A 23,014-nucleotide genomic window follows, 5' to 3' on the forward strand; every position below is an offset into this window, starting at 1 on the left:
TTTAAACACAGGTCAGACATTTTTTGTAGATACAATAGGGAATGATGGATAGGTTTATAGGTGAGTGGAGTTTTATGGCTTCCTTGACCATTGCTTGCTTCTGTAACTGTTAGTGTAATATTTTTGCTGTTGTTTGATTTGTTTTTCTGGTACTGATGATTTAACCCAGGTCCCCAACCTACCACTGAACTTTATCACAATACCCCCCCAACGCTCCTGAAAGTTAAACACCATGCATACCTGAATATAGGAAGCCAAAATTCTATGGATTCTGTGGCTGCTAAGAAAAAGGTTGTGTTTATGAGAAATAACATTTTCTGTATCCTCATAAGCTCTTTCTATACTTCTCTGTGTAAATCTAGTTTTCCAATTGTAAGATGAAAGAGATGCGAAGAAGAGATGGTAGGGATGGGAGATTGGTACTGAAGCAGAGTCAACAGTGAAATGAATGGTTGGAGATGTCAACTTTTTTCTCTCTTCTCCCCTCCTTATGGGAAAACCAGGGCCTGGTCTCAGCAGAGAATTATGCCAATCCCAAATAATTGGAGTTGGAAAAGATGGAATGTTGTTTTTCTCGGTGGCTTCTAGAGTTTATGTATAAATTGATGAACAAGTCCATGCAAGATGATGTCCATTTTGTTGTGTGAAGAAGTTTCTCTTTTGAATCCCTAGTGTCACCCCCAAACACATTTTCATGGCTGTGTAGTTTGTAGAGTGCCTTAAAGAATTAAATGTCCCTGCTCTTGCTGTGACTCTCTTAGGATCTTGAACACCAGAATGAAACTTCCTTACCTTTCTTCCCCTAAGTGTTTGTTTCCTGTTTATAAACATAGTTCTGCATCATGATCACACAACACTGCAGTATTATTTCTGTTAGAGTGAGGATGGGCATGGGTTTCACCTAGTTTGGGGGAAGTGATGGGCACAGGGTGCTACATTATATTAATATTTACTTTAGGAGCTTTCAATTTTTTTTTAATTATAAAATATCATTTTGAGGAAATTTGTGTTGGTACAGATAATGTGGTTATGGCATTTCATTTTGAAATTATTTTGAGCATCTAATTACTTTGAAGTTTGAAATATGATATGAGCTTCTATTGTCACTGTAAAAGAAGATGAATTTTAGTTCTGGTTGGGTTTTCTAACAGTGTAGATTGCCAGTGTAATATATTATTGTGGTTGATTTTACATTATACTATGTATTAACATTTATTTAATAAGGCATGGGCTCAAATTCTACAGGAATTTAGTTCTGGAGGAATAGTCTGACTAACTATAGCAAGAAATCACTTGATGAAAGGTCAAGGAAACGGAAAAATCAATTTATGAGTTAACATGGTCATTCTTTTCCCTGTAAAAAGAACATTTGATTAACTTAAATTTTGTTCTGACTTTTTGTGGAAACTTTCTCTCTAAAGACTATTTTAACAGATGGAATAGTGAAAAGTTTATTGATATATGTGGAAACTGATGAGCTGGGAACTCTCAAGTTTGAGAAGAAAGACTTGAATATAACTGCGTAGAATTCTCAATTATGACAATGAAATGGTGTGGAAGGGATCCTGGGTCAACCCCAGTTAATCTGTGATGGCCTTTCATCCCTGTCCTAGGTGATCCTAAGAGAAAGCTCATATGCTCGGTGTGCAATAGAAGATGTACCTCAGTGTCAAGCCTGCAGGAGCACAGGAAGGTGGGTGAGAGCCCGTCTGCTGGCTGGAAGGCCTTCTGTCACCATCTGCCACAATCACTTGGTGGATGTTATACGAAGACAGGGCTTGCTTAGGTAGCTGAGATGGCATGTTCCGCAGCACAGAGGAATGAGCTAAGAGTAGTTTGAGTCGGGTTGTTCATCATTAGCTAACAGATTCTTTAATGCCAGGCGTCATGTCTAGCTGATTTCCCACAGAGCACCCACTGCGTTTTCAAGATTTTTTCAGTTGGCATTTGCTCAGGAAACATAAACCAGTGATATGAAAGCATACATTTTTGTGCAAAGAGTTTGCCTTTTTTATTAACATAACTACATGTTGTAGTTCAGTTTGGTACAGAATGAGAGCTAGAAGATGATCTTTAGAAGATGTGATAATAATGAGACCAATTGGCACTGGCTATTCTTGATAGGAAAATGCATACCGATAGTTTGTGTCCCTGTGTCATTGGAGAAATAAATTATTATATTAATAGAAAATGTATTTAACACTTTGTGGTAAGTATGAAAATTACTGTTATCTTTATATGTAAGTCTAATGTGAAAATTAAGCATCAAGTCTAGCAATTAGTAAATAGTTGATAGAGAATACAGTGGAATCAATATAAAATTTGGATTTTGTTTGTGTTGTAATAGAGTGCACAATATTTCCCAGTTTTACATGCTAGATATTTAGTATATCTGAGAACATGAAAAAACTTTCAGTGACTTGGTATCTCGAAGAAATATTGCTGATGAGTGTAAAAATTTTATTTTTCTTGTGATTTGTAAAATGCTTTTTATGTGTTTGTATGCATGTAGATTTATTACATAGTAATTTGGCAGGACTTAAAGCTCATACCCCTTTTTATCTATTAGTCCCAAGTTTATGGATTTAAAATATGACATATGAAATAGTTACTATCATACTGACATGTGTGAAGCTGTCTCCTGGATGTAGAGTGATTTTTATCGTCTTTGGGAGAAATAACAAATTGCAAATAAAGGCTATTCTTTTGCTTTCAGTAGTTCCCCATGTAACAGTGGGCTAGATTTCTCCTCTCTGAACAAGGATATTAAATTGATTAGAATTCTCTGCTCATTCTCTTAGTTTTTGCAGTTTCCAGCTGGTGACTGAAGATGTACTATGCGTCTCAGATTTGGGTGTCCTTCTTGGACAGGGGCCAGGATATTCTGCCCAGTAGTGTTCAGACTTTAGCATGTGTGCTGAAATTGCAGAACGCCAGTCTAGACACTTCTCTTCTAGCTCCAACCCTTAAGTTGTGTATGTATGTGTGTGTACATGCGTATTCATGTGAGTGCAAGCACACACATGCCAAGCACACATGTGGAAACCAGAAGACAGTCTCCATTGTTGGTCTGAGATACTCTTTTCCTCTGATGCCTACACAAGACTGGCTCATGAGCTGTTGAGTCATTTCCTTTCTCTGCCTTTTGTGCTGTCATGGAAACTTTGGGGTTGCAGACAAACTGTTATGTGGGTCCTGGAAATTGAACTTAGAACTTCATGCTTGTACAGAACATGTGTTACCCACTGAGTATCTCAAGGTCCTGTAGTTCTCTTTTTTTCTCCCTTATAAATGCTAGGACTTGGAGAATAGACTTAGTTTGAGGCAAAAAGTCTGTTGAAGTCTGTAATTCTAAACACTCTCATTTGAATGCCTATTGAATGCCTATGACTTATTTCCTGGATCTATTTAATCTTAGATTATGATGTTTAAGATATTTGAACAGAGTATTTTAGCAAACTTATTCATGGAACCTTTTTCTGCATAATGCCTTATTTTCCATTTAGTTACTAATACACTTTCTCCATAAAAAAATTGGTAGTTAAAAAAAAGGTGTAAGTGTTGGTGAAATGCAGAAGGAACAGTTGTTCTTTCATGTTGTGAACATTTGCAGAATGTTAAAAAATTCTTAGCGCAAATAGACTTGCATTCTAGAGCAGCCCTTCAAAGTCATTCTCAGTACAAAGGAACGTATAGTAACTCCAACTGTCAATCATTTTAGTTGGACCACTCTAATGTCTAGTAGAGTTTAGTTGCAGTATTTCATCTTAACAGCAGATGGTGCTTTATGACAATACTAAATTACAGCATAGTATAGTCTTTTATATTACAGTATACTACTTTATGTTGTAATAAAGTATCTTATGATTTTTATCTAAAGTTGTTTCATTTTGGACTTAAAGTAGTAAATTATCGCCTGAAAAAATGAGCATGGAAAATTGTAAATTTAACAAAACATGTTTTCTTAACACTAGGCATGATTAAATAATGCCTGTCATTTGTCAGTTAAGTTTTGTTAAAAGTTTTAAAAATATCCATGACCCTGGTTCCTCTATAAATAAAAGAATTATTTGTAAAAAACTTTTGTGTGCTGTGACCTATTTCATTAATTCAATCTTAAAAAATATCTCATGTTTCAAAAATACTGAATAAAATAAGAGTATCTTGTAATATTTTAACAATTATTTTGTCCATAGATCAATTTTTAACATTTTCTATACCAATAAAATTTGGATATTACAAATAAAGTCTTCATCTCTATATGACACCAAAGATTTGTCATTTACACTACAGTGTCGTCATTATAAAATTATATATTACGTATTTTTACATGTAGTATTTAATAATATAAATCTGTACTTACTAGCTTTACACATTTTATGTCCTGTCCTTAGTTGTTAACCTTCGGTGTTTAGCTGAAGCCCCCATAGCTGTTTGACGGGGAGAGGCTGCATGTCCTTCCTGTATGCCCTCTGGGACTTGTGTTTGTAGTTCTCCCACCCATAGCTGCCCAGTTTCCACACTGAGATTCATCCCTGTTCAGAAGTGGACGTTGCTGAATCTCTGCATTGATAGACTCCAGAGGATTGATGTCTGTCAGTGACTGCCTGCTTTATGCCTTTCCAGATTCTCACAGTGAGTTCTGACTCACTAAAGAGTGAAGTCGTTAGAGGAGGGCTTTCAAACTTTGCTCTACCGTGGCATGGCATGGAGTAAAACCAGCTGGCAGGCCTGGGATCTGTTGGCCTTGCTGCCTCCAGCTTTTCTCCATCTTTTAACTCTTCTTGCCGTGGCCACTTGGATCCCAAGATAACCTCATCATCCACTCATGCACTGTATCAGTCCTGCTGATCTTTCCCTCTGTGGCATCTAGTTATTCTTCAGTAACAGAGAAAGTCTTGGCTCTATGAAGAAGGATTTGCTTGCCCAGGGTTAATTATTATTCCTTCAACAGAACTAGTTTTGCATCTTAGTCTAATAGTTTGCTGCCCTTGCTAATTGGCTGGCCAGCATTTTTCAAGGCAGGCTTCATGCCATCTTCCTCTTAGAACTGAATACCTTCCACATCATGATAAACTCAGATTCTATTTTCCCATACTATTTTATGGTTTGAGATAGAAAGAACTAATAGAGTACCTGATTATAGCATTTTTATTAACTTGTGTGTTAAAGCTGTACTCTGAATACATTTTATATAAATAAATAAATAACATTTTATATAAATATATAACAAATAAAATATATTTTATTCATCTATATTTAAACCAAACAACATGCAATGAGATATACTTGTGTTAGAATAGTTATAATAGTGAACTGATTTCACATTCACATTTCACATATTCACCCAACCCCTACCCTATGTCAGAGACCCTGTAATCTATTCATTCAACCAAGATTTCCTGCCCACACCATTGTTAATGTACCATTATTGTCCATACCGCTTATGTTTAAGGTTAGATCTTCAGACTCAGTCATTGTATGTATAGGCTACTTTATATAATCCATCATTTTTATTGTGGTCCTCCTGTCCTGTGTAGCTTCATTGTGAACTTAGTGCTTTCAGAATAAAGCTGTACTGACCTTGCTCTGCAGTTGATAGTTTACATTTGAAGTGCTAATGCCTACTGTAAAAGGAAAATTATATCTCAGGTATCATATGACCCTCACTAAATTTTATGTATAACGTAAGTTAATATGTTAGATGTGAAGGTTTTTTTTTTTTTTAACAGTTTGTATATTTACTACATACACATAAGGCAGGAATACTGCATTATTTCTTGTGAGTATTTTCTGATGATACATTAGCTATATAGTACGTCATGGCATTTTCAGTGTACATGAAGGAAACTTGGCCCAATACTAGCAACTGTCCACATGTTTATATTTTTTGCTTCATCTGTGTATAATTCATTAGTTTTCAACACTTGGTTTAACTGTCAGTTTAATCCTTTTTTCAGATTCATGAGATATTTGATTGTCAAGAATGTATGAAAAAGTTTATTTCTGCTAATCAGCTGAAACGTCATATGATTACCCATTCAGGTGAATTGCATACTTCTTATATATACTGAAATCATTACAAAAGAATTGTTTCATCATGCTTAAGAAATTTATGAGTAATCAGAAACCCTCACTATAAGTTCTAGCTTAGTCAAATGATTTTTAAGTTCTTAATTTTCTAGAACTGGGTTTGTTTATAAAGCAAAGGTTGTTTGGCTAAGGTATAGGAAAGTCCTTCAAGAATCATCATCTAATTTAGGACCTTGGTTTCTTTATTCTTGACATGATACCCTGGCACCTGATTAATAAGTTCATTTAAGTAATATACTAGCAAAGTGCCTGGCTATTATTTGAGAATCAACTCTTATGTTTATATGTTTCTAGATACTTGTGCATTCTATTTATGATACTCATAAAATAAAGAAATATATTAATATTTTGAGGGAATTTCTTAAGGCATAAGTTCACTTAAACAAATTTGAGTATTAGGCCTTTTTTCTTATAACGACACTAAAGTGAACTGAAAAGAATTTTTATCTTAGTGAATCCTTTTAAAGAATGTAGGAAGGCTATAGTTTGAGGATACTGAAATAAATGTTTTGAACATCCATGTGGCTTGGAGGAAGACTAAGTGTTAGTGAGTTAAAGTCAATGATTGAAATCGGGTGGCTTTCAGGTGTGCTTTGTATAATTTGCACATTTGTTTGCTTTGATGCTAACTTCATATGTCTATTCCATAAGTGCCGATGTTATAATCTAACTACTTGTCTCTTCTGAAGATGGAAAGCCATGTGGCAACATGGCGCCTGCCTGGTGCTCTCTGACGACTTCTATCACTGGCAGATCTCTCAGCATTAAGAACTTGATTGATAGACACACACCTTTATTTTTTCATATAGAAATAGAGTTTGTGCTTTGAATTTAAACTCTTTTATTTCAAAGGTTTAACTGCCAAAATATATAGAAAATAAGCATTTTCATGTTAATTTGTGAAAGCTCTCATGTCTAACACAGATGAATCACATGGAAGGCATTTTTGTGCTTGTCTGACCCTGCTTTAATTAGTTTATGCATAAGACAAAAGTACAGGAAAGGATGGATCCCCTTGACCCTTGACTTTCATATCTGTATGATATTGTCTCTGCTCATTCTTCCTAGAAAAGCGGCCTTATAACTGTGAGATCTGTAACAAGTCCTTCAAGAGGCTTGATCAAGTGGGTGCCCACAAAGTAATCCACAGTGAGGACAAACCCTACCAGTGCAAGCTCTGTGGCAAGGGGTTTGCTCACAGAAACGTTTACAAGAACCACAAGAAGGTAAAGACACTTATTGGCATCTGTTATTTATCATTTCACTGCTAGGGTTTTAGTTGGTCCTTAACCAGATTTGGGACATCTGTGGCATGTGACATAAAGTGACCAGTGTAGTTAGAGATGATTCTGCTTCTACTTTATTAACACTCACTTAGACCATTGATCTCTGGCTTCTCTTCTTGTCTCCACCCCGAAAACTACTCTCTCAGACAATGTCTTCTGTGTGAGTGAGTCGATTAAATAGATCTCAGCTTCTAGCCAGCGCCAAGGACATCATGGAGGCTGTAGCAGATGCTATTTGTATTCGCTCTCTGTGTATTTCAATACTTTGCTCACATCCCCGTCTCTCTGGGGTTCTTGTCGTGCACTTCGCTAGGTCTGTCCTTTCCTCTGAGTGTGGTTAGACTTTGTTAGCTTCCTATGACCTAATACAATCTGCTTGCTGAGTGGAAAGGTTTATTGGGCTTGGTTAAAAGGCTTGAGTACATGGTTTGTCTGTTTTCTATACTCGAGGTAAAGCAGAGCCTCAGGGTTCAGGATGCACAGGAGAATGCAGGTAAAACCAAGTCACTGCCCTCACTGTGGCCAGGATGCCAAAGGGGATGGGGGCTCCAGTACCTTCTTGGAGGGTATTCTTTCTAGTATATCTTTCGTGAACCCGCACCCCCTAAAGGGCCCCACGACTTTCCAATAAGCACTTTCGGTGCTTTAGCATGGCTTCACCATGTGAGTCTTGAGGTGACAGTGTGGCTTGGGTAAGGAAGGCTTTCCTGCGGAGCTGCTGGGATAGTTGCTACCTGCTTTTCTTCAGATGCCTTTAACTCTTTCTCTTCAGGTTATATGGTCTTAGTTCTTCTCTGGATTTTGTTTATGTTTTTGACATTGTACCTTTGCTTTAACTCTTCTTTTAGAGCATGTTAGCTTTTATCTTACCTTGTTTATTTTGTAAATAATTCATGTTCAAATTTAGGAAATTTGTTCTGACCATTGAACATCATAGAAAATTATGTGAAAACATGTACACACAATGTTAGCAATGTTTGTTTATTGAATTTAAGGGATTTTTTTTTTTTTTTTTTACTATTTGGTAGGTGTTGTAGCGACTTCATTATTAATAGGGACTTTCAGGAAACAGCTATCTCTTGTGAAAACATTCAAAATGATATCAATTTTAGTTTCTGTCCAAGAAGAAAAAGAAATGACAAATATATCAAAAACTGAGCAGGGCCAACTGATAGCACCTCATATGCCTCTGCCTGATTTCTTGCTTCCTACCCTCATTTTAAACTGAAGGACTGCATCAGGACAGGGCTGTAGTCATTGTTGCTCCTTTGGAATTACATGACTGTAAAAAGTATCTGGCAAGTTTCCTGTTCAGCCTCTGGAACCCTCTTAATCCCTTCTTTGATGAAAATGATCTGCCCACATTTATGAGTTTTTCACAGTTTGGCTTGTGTTATACTCCATATGGGAATTTGGCAAAGGATCTTTGCTCTATCCCTCATCCTTTTCAGCCATAAATCATATGAAAGTAATAATGATGTCTTCAGGAGGACAGAAACGGTGATGGCTGCGATTTCCAAAGTGGAAAGCATGCTCTGTCCTTCTGCCCCCAACACATGTGTTTCTGCGTTGTGATCCTATGTGTGGTAGTGTGGTTATGTGAAAATGCCTAAAATATTCAAGGATGATATGAAAAACTAAGTCCACCTGTTGGTCCATAATTACTCATTAACAGTCACTTAGGAAACTACAGACTAATGTATGCCAGGAAAATCAGAAACTCCTTCAGGGTCAGTCTGGTCTCCATCGTTAGCAAATCCAAGTGCTCCTTTTTTGTTTTTTTTTGTTTTTTTGTTTTTTTGTTTTTTTCGAGACAGGGTTTCTCTGTGTAGCTCTGGCTGTCCTGGAACTCACTCTGTAGACCAGGCTGGCCTCGAACTCAGAAATCCGCCTGCCTCTGCCTCCCGAGTGCTGGGATTAAAGGCCTGCGCCACCAGGCCCGGCGTGTCCAAGTGCTCCTTTAAATAAATGAGATATTTCTTTGACTCTTTGCATTTGTTTATTTGCCCACATAACTGATTTCGGATGGACTGTGGTGCTGTAGGATTGCATTGTTAACAGGTCCATCATCAGTTCTGTAGGTCCATTAGGCTTTCATTGCCTCGTCCCCCTGTACTCCTTTTATCTGAATCAGACTTGTATTATAAGGTCGGACTAAAATATGAGTCAGCTTTTTGGGTCCAGTTAGATTTGGGTTATTTGAATCATAATTGGCCAGGCATACAGGAGGCAGGAATTGTGAATGAATCATCTTTCTCCGTTTGTTCCCTGTCAAATTTACTGCAGCACACAACTTTGGTGAAAGTCTGTGGTGACCCCTCCTTCTCTGTGAGACGGATGTCTGTCTGCTTGATGGCAGAAGTGAGCCCACAGTGGCTGTTAAAGCCCCAAAGAAGTCATTGCTTCTTGATGTCAAATGTGTGCCTGCTCATTAAATGTATTTTGTGTAATTTTCCAGGGATGAAACTGTAGAATCTACTGACAATCTAGTCACAACTTTTGGAACAATTCTGTTGGACTCTTACAGTCATGTTTTATTCATTTGTAGTCAAACTCTGAGCAATGTGCAGTTTTTTAGCTTTTAATCCTATTTACAGGGACATGAATAGAAGCTTAAGTTTAAGAGAGATTTAATGAAATATAGACTTGTGCGTGTAATCTGTTCATTTTATCTTATTGTTTATAACATTTACTTATTTACCTACTTGCATTGGAGTGTCCATGCCACGGCATGCACATAGAGTTCAGAGGACAGCTTTGTTGTGGTTGGTCTTTTCCATCTATCAAGCGTGTTCCAGAGATTGATTCTAGGGTGTCAGGATTGGTAACGGCTGCCTTTATCTGCTGAGCTTTCTTGATGGTCTCTAATTGGTTTTGATATAAGAAATATATCTTGGGTCATATTTTCATGGTCCAACCATTTGAAAGACACTGTAGTTCAAACTTGGTTGTGCTAAACGTTTGTTAGTCATCAAAGAAAAGTATGCCTCTAAAAGATTATAAATCCATTTATAAAACTAGAGCAAAAGGAGCTAATTTAATCATGAGCAGCAAGAATCCTTAAACTGTTAAGCGGGGGCTGAATTACAGCCACTCAGTAAATCCACCACTGCTTCCTGCCTTTCGAGCCAGGTAGCTTTTCTTCAGGTCTGCCTAAGGTAGTCATGCACCTTCATTTGTATAAAACTATTTCTAGTTCCTAGGATGATAGCAATTGTAGTTTGATGCTCACAGTTATGAGTGCCAGCAAGAATTTTAAATAATAGTGTCCACTGTGAGTGCCAGACAGAATTCTAAATAATAGTGTGCAGCAGGCACTGATCACCAGCTGGGGCTCGCTGTTCTTCAGTGGCTGGGGTAATAACAATGTGCAACCTGCTTTTCAATGAACTATTTTCATCATGGTGTCATATGTGCCAAGATTTGTACATGCTAACAATGTGTATTGTGATCTTTTAATTCCACAAACATGGAAACGATCACCACAGTCGATCTAATCAACATGTCTGTCACCTGACATAACATATCCATCTCCTAGCATGGTTTTCTATTTCTATCTCATGTAGCAAGAACATGTAAGATCGACTTTTATGCTTTTATATATTCTTACTACAAAACAAAAAGGGCAATATATATGAGATGACAGTGTGTTAATAAACCACCCTATCCATATGTCAAATTATCATGTCATGTTATACACAAATAATTAATTTTTATGAAAGAGAATTAAAAGTTATAAATCTATACTTTTAGCAATTATATACAGTTCAATATTGCAGGCAGCTTACTGTCTGTTTTGAGGATTTACTCATTGGTATCGGAACTGTGCATCTTTTTATCAGCATCATCTCATTTTCCTTCCTTTATTGCCTTTTCTTCCAGCCACACTCCTGTCAACCACCAAGTACTCTCTGCTTTATGAGTTTGATATTTTTATATTCTGCCCAGTAATTCTATCCCATGGCTTATTTAATTTAGAATAATGTCCTAATCTTTCTGAACTTTTTCCTTATTCTGATGAATATTTGGATCACAGCACACTGAGAAGTCAGTGGTGGCCTTTTATTCTTGGACTTGAATTTAGAAGCTCTTCCTCATCTTTTCTCATGTGTGGGACTAAGTTTGTGACTCAACTTGGAAAGCCACAGCCACAAGAGAGAAATACTGGGGGGGGGGGGAGAAGGACATGGTTTCTTTTGTTGTAAAACTTTAAACCTTCCTTGTCACTTTTTTTTCTTTAGTAGACACCTCATGAGAATAGATCCTGAAATCATTTGTGAATGTTTGGTAATACAGCATAGGTTGTATTTACCCTCACCACCTCCAAGAAAAAGAATCAAACACACACACACACACACACACACACACACACACACACACACACACAGAGAGAGAGAGAGAGAGAGAGAGAGAGAGAGAGAGAGAGAGAGAGAGAGAGTCTTGAAGTCTTTTCTTAGCTGATAACCTTTTGGGTTCTAGCCAACTAATTATAATATATATATATATATATATATATATATATATATATATTTTTTTTTTTTTTTTCTAAAAAATAGTTAGGTGTAGGTCTGCAATCCTTATAACCCAAATAGATCTTGTTGACAGAGTTAAAAACCATCTTATTCTTTATGTAAAATCCTTGGCCCCAGTCTTGGCCCCAGTAAAGAGTTTGTGTATAGAAAACTAAAGATGAACAGGTGAGTGTCTTAGCTTGGCTGCTCAATGTTATAACATTCTGGATGGGTGCCTCCTGTATGGCCTACTCTTTCCTGAGTGGAGTCAGCTGTGAACTTGTAGGCATAGCTCTAGTTTCAGTGTATTTCCTAAGGAGGAGGAGGGAGAGGAAGGAGAGGAGAAGGAGGAAGAAGCCCTTTAAAGAAGCCATTTGTAAGCCTGGCTGTTCAAGTTTAGTCAACAGACCTTGTAGACATCTAGGTAGGTAAAACATACTGTTTCAGTTTCAGGTTCATCATATAGCTCACAAGATTAGCATGCCCTTATGAGAGACTAGGGTATGTGTAGCAGACTCTTCCTTTCTTCTCTTTTCTGTTTCTCTACACTCATTCTATCTTTAATTAGTTTTAATCTTTTTCTTATTTTTATTTTTCTTTGTCCTTGAGAATTTTCTATAATGTACTTTTATCATATTTTCCCCTTACCCAGATCCTGCTAAATCCACTCTCACTCTTCCCTATACTCAACATTGTGTCCTTCATTTTCCCTAAACCATAAAATACGATTTATTACTTCCCAGAGGCTCTTGGATGCGTGGCCTTCCACTGGAGTGTCAGTCACTTACCAGGGGTTATACACTGTCCTCCTGCTGTCAACTGCCAGTAACACCTTAACTAGGTGGGTCTTCATGGTTACCTCCTCTCTCCATGCTGTTATTTTTGTCTGGCTTGAACTTGTGCAGATCTTCTACAAACTTTCATAACCATGATTTCATATGTGCAGCTCTGCTGCTACATCTGGAAAACAATTTCCTTGTCATCATTGTCTACTGCCTCTGGCTCTTACAGTCTTTCCATTGCTTCTGCAGTGGCCCCTGAACTTTGGAAGGCAAAAGTATGATATAGAAAGGATGTCATGAACACAAGCTCTCTATCTACAAGACATGAACACTTAGACACTCATTTCTTATATGACTTGGCGTCTTCCCGTCAAGTCAGCACATGAACTCACTGCTGGTGTTTATAACAATATGGATGGCATGTTGGGATTTGGTAAAAAGTAAATCCTGCCTGGTTCTGTCCTACTACTATAAGCCAATCTGGGATTATTTTTGTCTGAGATATTGAAAAATAATTATTGATGATTGAATATAGGCTTTTTGGAAAACTAAAGAAATTATCTGGTCAAATTTGAAAGGTCTTAAACGAAGTAGTTCTTGTAGTATAATAAAATTCTATTCACTGAGTAAAGTTCAAATTACAAAGCAATAGCCAAGAAAGCAAACATGCTGTCCAGTTCTCCCACTTTCCTATGAAACCTCTCCTCAGCAGATTGTTTTTAGACTAACTTACCAGATTCCTTTGTGTGTGAGTAAATGTATATGGCAAAATGCTTTTCTATACACAGTGCAACACTCTAAAACTTATAAAAGACTTTCCTTCTTAAATAAAGTAAATAAATGAATGTAAATGTAATTATAATCTTTGGTGTGCTTTAATTAACCCATTTTCTATCTTTTTTATAATTATTCATGAGTTTTCTTTTGTTTTCATTTTGTTCTTAAACCTTTCATATGTATTTTGTAAAGGAAATCGGTCAGACCAGGGGTATGCACATTTGCAGTCTCAGGAGTGTGCCAAAATGCCACCCAGAAAGTTTATTTTCCTGGACACAGTATTCTATCTTGCCTTCCTCTTCCTTCTCTAGCTAATACTGAATAATACATATTTTCTTTTTGTAGGACAGTCTCATGGGTAAGAGATTAAAGACAAATTCTTTGAATTTGTCATTAATTAGATATTAATGCCATATGCAGCACTGATACCTTATAATATTCATTCAGCATACCGTAATCCAGGTTTCAATTGTTTTACTAATTATGGTGTCTTTAAAAGTGACTTGAGCCCCATGTGTTACATCCAAACTTGTTCTCCCTTGACTTTCCATGTCACTGGTCTGCAGGCCATGATTTCTTCTTTCCTAGCTCACACTTCAGATGCAAGTCGATGCGCAAGACCTGTTTTTTCCCCCTATGGGACACCGGTTCTTCTAGTACTTCTTTTCTCCAAGAAAGCCTCTGCAGCCTCTAACCTCCTGCCTGCTTCATTTCTACAGCTTCTCAAATCAACACAGTCTTAGACAGGCAACTCACTTGCCAAAAACCATATCTCAGAATAATTGACAGGATGTAAGGCCATCCTGGACTTGATGACTAGTGTCTTCTCCCATGCCTGTATCTTCATCTTCCCACTTCTCTGTTCATTCATATCTCTCCAACCACATGGGCTGAAGCATAGCTGTCTTATCATGGTTGGTGTGATTGCTGCCAACTTCAATAGCAGAGTAGCTATGAACACACATATGTGACCCTAAGTGTGCAAGACTTTCCTTCTTAAGTAAAGGAAAGAAGTAAGCAAATGAGTACTGCAATTATAATCTCTAGTATGCTTTAATTAACCCATTTTCTATCTTTTTTATAATTATTCAAGAGTTTTCTTTTTGTTCTGAAACCTTTCAGATGTATTTTATAAAGGAAATTGGTTAGGGCAGGGGTACACATTCTCTTAGTGGAGGCCTTCAGTGGGTTCTGTGAGAGTGCCCTGAAATTCCAGTCACTGCTAAGTCAGAGACAAACAGCCTTCTTGGTAGGATCTATTGTTAGTGTAGCTTCCTCAAGTCATCCAGAGGACTCTGGGAGGTGTATGCCTGAGTTAACTGTGCTTCTGCAAGCAACCCCAGTAATCTCACAGAGTCACCAAGCAGCACTTAGATCAAAAGCTTTCTCTGTTCTCTTATTACCCTCTGTCTGAGGAGCATAGATAACTTCTATATGGCCTTAGGAAAAGATTAAAACAATCTGGCCTTTTCTCCTGATCTCTGAGTTTGTCACCCTGGTTTCTGTCCATTGTTCCCTCAGAACAGCAGGCTTCTCTCAGATGTCACCTTAGCTAGAATTCTTTCATCTATTCTCCGAAGCTCTTTACTCCTTTTCCTCCACAGCTCTTGTCACTTCCTAATGTAGAATGTGTGTCTCTCATACACACAGGATAAAATCCCCGTGAGGCAGAAACATTTGTGGCTTTCCTTCCCGAGCCCTCACAATCTGACATAGGATTGACCCATAAGAGCAAAGTACATACTATAGACCTGACACAAAACACTGTCAGATGAAATTGACAGGGGTGTCTTCCACCAGTTTTCTTTTGGCATTTTTCATGTTTAAAATTAACCCTATATTAGCTATGTTAAGCTGTTATTTGATGTCACAAATATTTTCTTTGGTGATTAGGAAACATTTTGTCTTTATACTTGTCTTAGTTAGACTTTCCATTGCTGTGAAGAGACACCATGACCAAGGTAACTCTTACAAAGGACAACACTTAATTGGGGCTTACAGTTTCAGAGGCTCCATCCATTATCATCATAGCAGGAAGCATGGCAGCCTTCAAGCAGATATGGTGCTGGAGAAGAAGCTGAGAGTTCTACATCTTGAACCAAAGGCAGGCAGAAGGGGACTATCTTCCATAGGCAGCCAGGAGGAGGTTCTCTTCAGCACTGGGCAGAGCTGAAGCACTAGGAGACCTCAGAGCCCATCTACACAGTGACACCCTTCCTCCAACAAGGCCACACCTAATCCAACAAGACCCCATCTCCAATAGTGCAACTTCCCAAAGGCCAAGCGTATTCAAACCACCACAATTTAAAATGTTTTAAAAATCTGAATATCTAGTCTTTTATTATACTTAGAAAACCCTTTCCACTCAAAAATTGTTTTAAAATTACTCACATTTTCTTCTATGACATTTCGTGTTTTATTCTTCACTTAAAAAAAAAAATAGCTGAAGCCAGATGTGGTGGTATGTTTCTATAGACTCAGCATTTGTGAGGTTTGTATACAAAGGCCTGATACAAGCTCAAGGCCAACCTGAGCTGCACAACAAGACTGTCTCAGAAAAGCAAGATATGAATAAATAAATATTAAATCCATATAGCTTCTCTCCTACTGTAGGAAGTGATAGGCCCAACTTTAGTTGCATCAGAATTTTAGTAAACACTGCATGCTTCTTTCAGCCAGTTTAGAATGCCCTGTTCATAATGATATTTGATGTTGTGTAATGGAAGAAATATTCTCCTACTCGGTTTTTATTCATCTAGAATGCCTGTGACCAAATAGCATACTTAAATATGTCAGATTCATCCTGACGTTTAATATCTGTTTCCCTTACCTTTTATGTTTTGACAATGGAGCAGTCATGATAATATTCATGTCTCCATGAAGCTCCTTAAGGCTCTTGAATATTGAAATGCTCATCAAATTGTGAAATCCTATTCACTATGATATGAACAAAGTGATATCCTTCAGTTGCCCTGTCATAAAACCCATCATTCGTGTGTGTGTGTGTGTGTGTGTGTGTGTGTGTGTAAATGGCCCAGCAGCTATAAGAACTTTTTATTCCTACAGGGAAGACCTGGGTCCATTTTGCAGAACCTACGTGGTAGTTCATAACCATCTGCAACTCCAGTTGCAGGAGATCTGATCTCTGCAGGCATGAGGGAGCACAGGTAGTACACATACAGGCAGAACACAGATACACATAAAATAAAACAACCTAAAATAAATGCTTAAATCTTGCCATCCACAGGATAGAGTAAGAGTTTATTCAGTTTCTTTTCCAAAGTGGCTTCAACTTCTGTGTGATCATTTCAGTGTATGTCTGTTTGTCATGTACCATTAACAGCACCCACATCTTTAGCAAGTCTTCATTTCTTTCATCTTAAAATGGTGACAGTAATAGCATTTTAATCAAGAGCTTGGCTCTTGGAATTCATCAGTCACTGTATGGAGCTTGACACTTGATATAAATATGCTACCTCGGGTTAACCGTATGAATCCATACTCTGTTGTAACATAAGTGCAAAGCAGCCCTGAAGATTCAGATCACTTTCATTGCCTCAGTGAAGTTGTAGGGAAAGGTAGAGAGCATGCCACTTTGAACTGTTTCCCTTGCCTGAACAGAAGTTGATCAAGCCTGGCAAGGGCTATGTAGGGTTAAGTATTTTAGACAAACTATATGCCATGTTGGTGTACAAAGTAGATCTGGAAAAGTCTCCATGGTGCTTACTTTAGCAATTCGAGATAGTAAATTTCTAATGAATTCAAGAATTTAACAGAACAAGTGTTTCCCCTGTGCATTGTAGTTACGTTCCTTCTCCTCAGTAGCAGGGAGTTATGAGAAGAAACAGTATGCCATATGCTTTCTGCAGTGATGAACTCATTCATCCCTTTTCTCACTCACTATCTTCCTTCTGCAGACTCACTCCGAGGAGAGACCTTTCCAGTGTGATGAATGTAAAGCCTTGTTCCGCACCCCCTTTTCTCTGCAAAGACACCTGTTAATCCACAACAGTAAGTCACAGTCAAGACAGCTGAGGACAGAGAGTTATGTCCAATGTGTTCTTAGATGCTTTAAGAATAGCCATCTCAGAAGTGCGTGGTGCATCGTTAGATAATCTGTTTAAAACATAAAGAAGATAGATTGGCTTGTTGTCCTACAGTACCATTAAGCATTTTATAAGATATATTTTACATCTTCTCTTTCCAGTATTTATAATTAGTATATTAAAAGATACCCTATGTTCAGTATACTTTGAACATTAATTTGAAACATCACCTTCCATTCACTTTTAACTATGATGGTTGAGGGAACATGTCTACCTCTGTAAAACATGGCTTGTCTCCCAGGTCAGAGTTTTATTAGCTCAAAGGTTTAACAGTTGCAGTGGATCAGAATGCACATTTAATTCAACATCTTTTTAAAGAGAAATTGAAGATATTAAGTCTGACAGGAGAATAAGTATTCAAATAGTGGATCCCATATTGCCTCCAGGTGTCTCATAGGCAGGCAGAATTCCCATTTCATGTAAAATTTTTGATTCTGGGCTTATTTGGGGAGGTAAACTTTGTATTATGTTATAGACACCTATCTTTTAAGAAATTGTAAATGTAAGCTCCTGCTGCCATTTGAATACTACATTCCAAATACAAGGCACTGTGACGGTTGTATAGGGTGGTGACTTAGAAGAGAGTTTCTCTGTTCAAACTAAGTTTCTAATATGAAAAATGTAAGATCTTAATGATTATACATGTTGGTGGTGATCATGAGAAAGGAAGCTGCTTCCTGTATGAAAAGATGGGGCTTATTTCCAGTGCAGGTCAGTCACTGCAGCTCTGGAAAGTGTTCGGCCTAATTTTCCACTTCCTTATAAAGAACAACTTTGTAATTAAAGAGTGAAATTTGTTGTACCACAGGGGGACTTATTATATTAGATAGCTTAAGACATGGATGAATTTTAGAGTAGGCGTTTAAACAGGTGATATTCATTCATCCTTTTAAGCCTTATGTGGCTTACTTTGTCAAGCTCAGAAATTTTTTTCTTGGGAGCAAACACAAGTTTATTTCACAGGACAGCAAGGAATTTGTAACATCAGGGATCTGATACTTTCAATGTCAGGTTCTTGGTTCTCAGCAGCTGAAAGGAAGGACTGAAGTGGCTTGTAGGCTATGTTGTGTGCTCTGTAGCTAAAATGATGCTGAGCAACACTGGAAGCTTTCTGAAGCTACAGTGTGGTATCTGGCCAGAAAAGTCAACCTCCAAAATTTAAGGACTAATTAAGCAACATAAGGTGCAGACAGGCATAAATGAAGACCCGTGGGTGAACGCAGCAGGAAAACCAGATTGGCTAAAGCATAGAGAACAAAGAACTAGGTCTTGTTTCACACAATGTTAATATTACAGCTAGTTAAACTTCAAGGCATGAAGGCTATTATTACAAACACACATCTTTTCCATGAACTGAAATGTCAGCAATTTGTCTGCTTCTTTCCTCGTACAATGAAAAACCAAGGCAGGTCTTTGGCTAGCTTCTAAGTATTAAGGTTGAAAAAGTTCTGATGAAATTACGACACAATGTGATAGAAGCAGCATCAGAATTAGGAAATTCTGGTCTTTGCCCAATCTACTTCGAGAATGAAGACCATACTCAGCAGTCAGACTGTTGACATTCTAGAAAATGTCAACATCATTCTGAAGGGGCACACAGTCATTGTGAAGGGTCCCAGGAGAACTCGGTGGAGGGACTTCAATCACATCAGTGTGGAGCTGAGTCTTCTTGGAAAGAAAAAGAAAAGGTTGACAAATGGTGGGGCAACAGAAAGGAGCTTGCCACTGTCAGAACCGTCTGCAGTCATGTTCAGAACATGACACTGGGCTTCTGTTACAAGACGAGGTCTGTGTATGCTCCCTTCCCCATCAACGTCCTTATTCAGGAGAATGGGTCTTTGGTTGAATCCGAAATTTCTTGGGTAAGAAATCTATCCACATGATTCAGATGAGGACAGGTGTTGCTTATTCTGTCTCTCAACCCCAGAAGGATGAATTAATCCTTGAAGGAAATGATATTGAACTTGTTTCAAATTCAGTGGCTCTTATTCTGCAAGCCACGACAGTTAAAAAGGAGGATATCAGAAAGCTTTGTGTCTAAGAAGGGAACCGTGCAGCAGGCTGACGTGTGAGGAGCCTCAGTTTCGTAGCTCAAGAAACAAGATCCTGATCACAAGTACAGTGTGGGATCTTTGAGGACAATAAAGAACTTATATATTGAAAAAAAAAAAAAGAATTAGGAAATTCTGGTATTTTAGGACAACAAAATGTGAAATCCAGTGGTATGACTTGATTGTTGACTTGTATTCTAAGGCGAGAGGACTTTCAAGTGTCACCACTGTGATGCCACATTTAAAAGGAAGGATACATTAAACGTTCATGTCCAGGTGGTCCATGAAAGACACAAGAAGTACCGATGTGAGCTGTGCAATAAGGCCTTTGTCACGCCTTCAGTGCTTAGGAGTCATAAGAAGGTAAGTGGGGACTTCAGCGAGACAGATTGCATTGTGGGCATGTGACAATTTATATTAATTTATGATGTGCTTATTGACAATGACAAATATAGGTCATACTGAGTATCCAAGAAATGGGGTTTTTCCTCCGTTTTTTAGAATAGATGTTTTTCCCATGGAATGAAATGTCAACGTTACCTGTATAGTTTGTGTATCCCTTAGATTTACTGATAGGTAGACTTGGGAAATAATAAGACCGTCGATTTTCAAAACTTGTCACTTAATAGGGATGGTTCTTGTGAGTATGAGTAGCACCTCAGGTAGGCTGGCTTTATAGAACTAATTCAAGTGTTTACAGAAAGTCCAGGGCACAGAGGAGTCCCTGCTGTAGAACTGGGCTTTGATAGATAATGATTCAGTTCACATGAAATAGTTTCATTTGTGACCTCGAGATTATCTTTTTCTATTGTGCTTGTGATATCAAAACATCAAGCAAATTGAGTTTACTTTTGTATTTCATAAATAAATTTATATCATTACAATAAATGCATTTTAAATCTCTTTAAAATGGCAAAGCTATTTTATGGTAAACAGTTAAAGATTCCAAAGTGGTGAAAGCAAGTGGAACCTAAAACCTGTTCACCTCACTGTGGACAGGAAAAAGGAAGATAAAATACAGGAAGAGCCTGGGCAAGATACATTCCTAAGAACAAACCCCCTAGTGACACTCTTGAGCAAGGCCCCACCTCCTACCTTTCCCCACTAATAAGGCCATCAAATTTGAATTCATCACTGGATTGTGTCAAAGGATTCAGGATCTGACTATCCGGAAATGCCATAAATACATCCAGTGAGGTCATTATCACTAATTCCTTAGTCAACTCTTTCCCCATAGCAGTTTCCCTTCTCTCCTCTCCTCCCTGTCCCTCCCAACCACCTCTCCCCTCCTGACCCACTCCTGTTTCCCTTCAGAAAAGGGCCAACCTCTCAGGAACATTAACCAAAGATGGCATATCAAGTTAAAGGAAGACCAGGCACCTCCCCCATATTAAGGCTGGATGAGGCAACCCAACCAGGATCCCCAAGAAAGGTACAAGTGTCAGAAACAGCACCCCCCACCCCCTGCTTCCTCTGTTAGGAGTCCGTCAAGACACCAAGCTATGCAACTATAACATTTATGGAGAAGACCTAGATCCAAGCTAGGCAGGTTCCCTGATGGACCAGGCTCTGTGAGCCACTGTGAGCTGACTTGTTGATTCTGTGGGGTTTCTTGTGGTTTCCTTCCCTATGGTCCCTCCTCTGCTTCTCCTGCAGCATTCACTGAGTTCCTAAGAAACTCTTAAAACAACTAATTGATGGTCATAAACAGCTACTATCAGACACCACCTGCTTTTATTAATTTGGGGGCTATTATTGGAAAATATTCCCAAAGACACCTTATAAAGAACATGGAGAAACTTGAAGAAACTCTTTCCTGCTGGTCCCTGCAGCAGTGCTCAGTCCCTAATTTTCCTCTTTGTTCAGGTTTCAGTATCCCTCATACTTCACAGGTTGCTTTGACTCCTCATTCACTGGAATGATGGGTTTGGGTTTTGGTTTTTTGTTTTGTTTATGTTGGTGGAAAAATTAAGTCTCCCGTTTAGTCTCTGAGGCCTTAACCTACTCTGTCTACCCCACCTTCTAGAGTTGTCAGCAGTTTTGTTTTGCAATTTCATTAGTTTGTTTATTTAGTGGCTATAGAACCCAGAGCCTCCTGCATGGTAGCCTCCCGCTTGCACATCTTAGCACTGGGTTGTATTCCAGTCCTAGTCACTGATGTCATTAAAGTGCATTTTACTGGTGTCTTTCTCTTTTTCTGGTATGATTATTTTATGCCTGCAAAATAAATATGTGGAGGGCAGAAATTCTCTTTCCAATTGAATGCTCAATTAACACCTGCTGGATTTCAAAGTCAAACTAGATGTATATGCTTTCTGTTTTGTGGTAAAATCTATTCTGACAAGCACAGCATAGGTAACAGATGACTTTCTTGAGATTAATTCTGCCCTTTAGAGTGAAATATGCACAAAGAATTTGGAAAACGATTCAAAGGAAATGTCTCTTGGCAACAGTCAAGGGCAGCTCTGGCCCCATTTTGATTATGTGGTTTTGCTCCATGCACTGGTTTTATATAACTTAATCATGTTTAGTCAGACAAGGACTACATAAAGGCTTAAGCAGTAGACTGCAGAATTATTTTCAAATTAACACTAATGCATGCTTCTAAGCAATCTTTGAACCCATGGGATTATCCATGATAAATTGTTTAAAGTCACATTGTGACATTAAATCATTTTAATGAAACATAATCCTGGAAAATACAGATTCACTGTTGTCAGAGGTAGTTTATCATCTTTACCAAAGCCTTTGTATTTATCATGAACCGTTTTTATTCCTGTTTAGACACACACAGGAGAAAAGGAGAAAGTCTGCCCATATTGTGGCCAGAAATTCGCCAGCAGTGGGACCCTGAGAGTTCATATCCGGAGCCACACAGGTATGAAGAGTGACCTGGGGTGAAGACTGGAAGTCACTGGTAGGACAGAGAGAACTACTGTCCCAAGAGTTTCCAAACCAGTGAGCCTTCTTAGGAGGGTTGTCAAAACCAGTTCTTTACGTAAGAAGAATTTCAGTTGCACAATTTACTCCAAAACTGAATAAAATACTCGAGTGTAAAGACTTTACTTTTCATTTGAAATATGAGTATGATATACAGGATTTGGTTGGACAGAGCAGGTACTAACATCCTCACTTCTCATGGAGACAGAAGGCGTCCTTTCCACCCACCTGTAGCTTACACCAAAGCTGCCTTTCTTAGTTTCAAAAGTGCCTGCCTTTCTGATCAATTCTGTCATGTTTTACTTCACCTGGTATGAGGATACTGTGATATCTACTGATACTTAGGGGCCTAGGCTCTTCTTTCTTACTCTTCTTCTGCAATTTCTTCAGTGAAAGAGAATGTGACCACATAGCTAACTATTCTTGAGAGAAACTTGACTGCAGTTTCTCAATTGGGTAAACAAATTT

The 23,014-nt window shown here is 38.1% G+C and overlaps 1 protein-coding gene across 3 annotated transcripts in view; it reads left to right on the top strand.

Moving 5' to 3' along the window:
* The window catches only part of Prdm5 (PR/SET domain 5), a 156,257-nt gene that overhangs the window by 80,636 nt on the left and 52,607 nt on the right, over positions 1-23,014 (top strand). For all 3 annotated transcript variants that reach the window (XM_021190637.1, XM_029533620.1, XM_029533624.1), the window contains exons 7-12: positions 1,614-1,693; positions 5,961-6,045; positions 7,162-7,319; positions 17,367-17,460; positions 19,809-19,969; positions 22,391-22,484. In XM_021190637.1, coding sequence (XP_021046296.1) covers positions 1,614-1,693; positions 5,961-6,045; positions 7,162-7,319; positions 17,367-17,460; positions 19,809-19,969; positions 22,391-22,484 — 672 coding nt within the window. The remainder of the gene's footprint in view (positions 1-1,613; positions 1,694-5,960; positions 6,046-7,161; positions 7,320-17,366; positions 17,461-19,808; positions 19,970-22,390; positions 22,485-23,014) is intronic.

This window comes from Mus pahari, chromosome 2 (assembly GCF_900095145.1).
Source record: "Mus pahari chromosome 2, PAHARI_EIJ_v1.1, whole genome shotgun sequence".
Lineage (NCBI taxonomy): Eukaryota > Metazoa > Chordata > Mammalia > Rodentia > Muridae > Mus > Mus pahari.